General features: G+C 54.6%; 1 protein-coding gene across 1 annotated transcript in view; it reads left to right on the plus strand.

The window, feature by feature from the left end:
- Positions 1 to 2,354, plus strand: part of IGFN1 (immunoglobulin like and fibronectin type III domain containing 1) — a 56,130-nt gene that overhangs the window by 10,840 nt on the left and 42,936 nt on the right. The window contains exons 8-9 of the mRNA XM_040634510.1: positions 870 to 983; positions 2,134 to 2,302. Coding sequence (XP_040490444.1) covers positions 870 to 983; positions 2,134 to 2,302 — 283 coding nt within the window. The remainder of the gene's footprint in view (positions 1 to 869; positions 984 to 2,133; positions 2,303 to 2,354) is intronic.

The following is a 2,354-nucleotide window of genomic DNA, read 5'->3' on the forward strand; positions in this document are numbered from 1 at the left end:
GGGCCGCGGCCCGGTGCCTCGCGGGCGCCCCCACCTGGAGCTGGGCCTAGCACGGGGCGGCCCGCATCCAGCTCCCGGGGCCGTGTGTGGCCAAGGACCCAGGCCTCCAGGCAACGTTTTGGCTTTTAAATCTGGCTCAAATACTAAAATCTGGAGCATTGGGAAAGTTCGGGCCTCCATGTCTTGGGTTCCTTATGTGTAAAATGTGTGTTATAGTTGTACCTGCCCCTTAGGATCAGGGAGAGGATGAACTAGAGAAGGTACTTCAAGCACTTGGCCTAGTTCCTGACGCCTGGCAAGGGCTTCCTGTCCGCTGTCATCCTCCTCAGACCTTGGATACCTGTCTTATTTTTAAAGGCTTCCAGTGGAGGGCATTCCGCCGTTGTCTGCTTATCTCAGTGTCTTATAAACTGTATAGGAAGTTCTTTCCTGGGTCTAACCTAACTATAGCATTAGTCTAGTTTGTCTTCTGGAAATGCAGAACAACTAGTTTTCACCATCCTGAAAATAGTATTTTATCATCTCGACAGTGGCTCATCAAACATCCTGGGACTCAGTTTTCTGTCCTCCAAGCTTTCTCATTGACCTTAACACAGGGCTTTGCCCACAGTAGGTGCTCAACTAATTTTTATTGGCTGGAATGGCAGATGAACCGAAATGCCCTACCATGTTCTCAGAGCACCTGACACCCGGGGTCCCTTCTCACTTTGCTGCCTGACCTGATGTCTCGTCTTGGAAAATTTCTTCCCACCTGTAAAATGGGCAAATGCATGCTCGAGTGGGACATGGTGGGGGGCTGGGGTCCAAGGGTCTGTAGTGCTCCGAAGAGAGAGCTCAGAGAGATCCCCTGGGGCATTTGTCTTCCCTAGTACCTCAACGCCGTCTCCAACTTGAGACACATCAGGGTCAGCAAGGAGGGGGTCGCCACATTTGATCTGGAGCTGGATCTCAAGTATGCCGGGAGCAAGATTTACCTGTATAAGGTGAGGCTGGAGGAGTCATTGAGGAGGGAGGGAGCTGGCAGGGATGCTGCTAGTCCTGGGGATGGAACTATGGGTCCCATGGATGCCCCTCTGGGAGCAAGTCGAGTACGCAGATGGTGAGTCCTGCATGCCCTGGAACTCCTGATTGGAGGGAGGTCAAACTTTGGTGTAGACATTTCAGACTCCTCTTACCTCTCACTGAGCAACCAGGTTCTCCAGCCAGGGCACCAGGGGTAAAAAGAGGATTCTGAGAAAGGGCCCCCCTGCCCCCCTGCATCCATTTCTATGCTCTAGCTGATCCTGCTGCCTGTCACGGTCTTCCCTCGGGATCCACACGGCTATTTCCCTCCCCCGCAGCCGGACGTCCCCTGACCACCCTGTGTGACACTGCTGTGTTCCCCCAGCCACATCCCGCATCCCTGAATCCGTATCCTCCTCTCTCTTTTCTTTTTTCCCTTATTCTATCTCTTTCTAATATACATTATATTATCTTATGGTATGTGTTATTTGTCTGTGTCCTTCCTAGAATTTGAGCTCCGGGGTGGGGGTGGGGGGCAGAAATCTTTGTTTTTTTCACGGATAGGCCCCAAGTACCTAACCCAGTGCCTAGTACACAGTGGGCAGCTGAAGGCGAGCTGTTGTTAATACCTGGCAAGGGGCAAATTTATCTAGGCTTTAGTTAAAGGGGGCGTGTGCATGGATCGCTGGGTGTCGTGGAGCCCTGAAGATACCCGACAGTACTCTCTCATTCCCCTCTGAGAATGACTGTGCTGGGGCCCCTAGGGCCCTCAGTGTTGCCTCCTTGCCCCCTGGCAACTCCGTGGCGTTGCTTGGATAGTTGCTCTACTCAGTCTGAGCTGAGGTCTCCCACTCTCAGGTGTCTCTTGTGTGGCACTTGATTATTTACTCCACGGCCAGAGTCAGGGACCCTCCTAGTGTGGTATTCCTTCACCTCACACTCCCTGTTCTCCAGGCCTCCGAGCCCTGCTCTCCACCCCCTCCCCGGCCCCCCTCCCCATCCCCTCGGTGGTTGCTGGAATGTTGTCTGGTGCCTGGGCCAGTGGGAGAAAACTGCCAGAGTGGGGTTGCAGCAGGAGGTGCTGGGGACCCGCTGAGGCCCTGAGCCTCCCTCTTCCTTTCTCGGACTCAGGATGGTGAAATGGTCCCCTACGGCTTTGACAACCAGACCAAGCACTGTCTGCGGCAGCTGGGGAAGCGCTACCAATTCCAGATCCGGGACCTGCAGCCCGAGGACGCCGGCATTTACCAGGTCAAGGTCGAGGATGCAGAGATCTTCTCCACGGAACTGGATGCTAGTGGTGGGTGCTCTTCCCCTGCGGAAGTTGGAGTGGAGGAGATCGGGGGGGGGGG

Source organism: Ursus maritimus, unplaced genomic scaffold, assembly GCF_017311325.1.
Source record: "Ursus maritimus isolate PB19 unplaced genomic scaffold, ASM1731132v1 scaffold_2, whole genome shotgun sequence".
In the NCBI taxonomy this organism is placed as follows: Eukaryota; Metazoa; Chordata; class Mammalia; order Carnivora; family Ursidae; genus Ursus; species Ursus maritimus.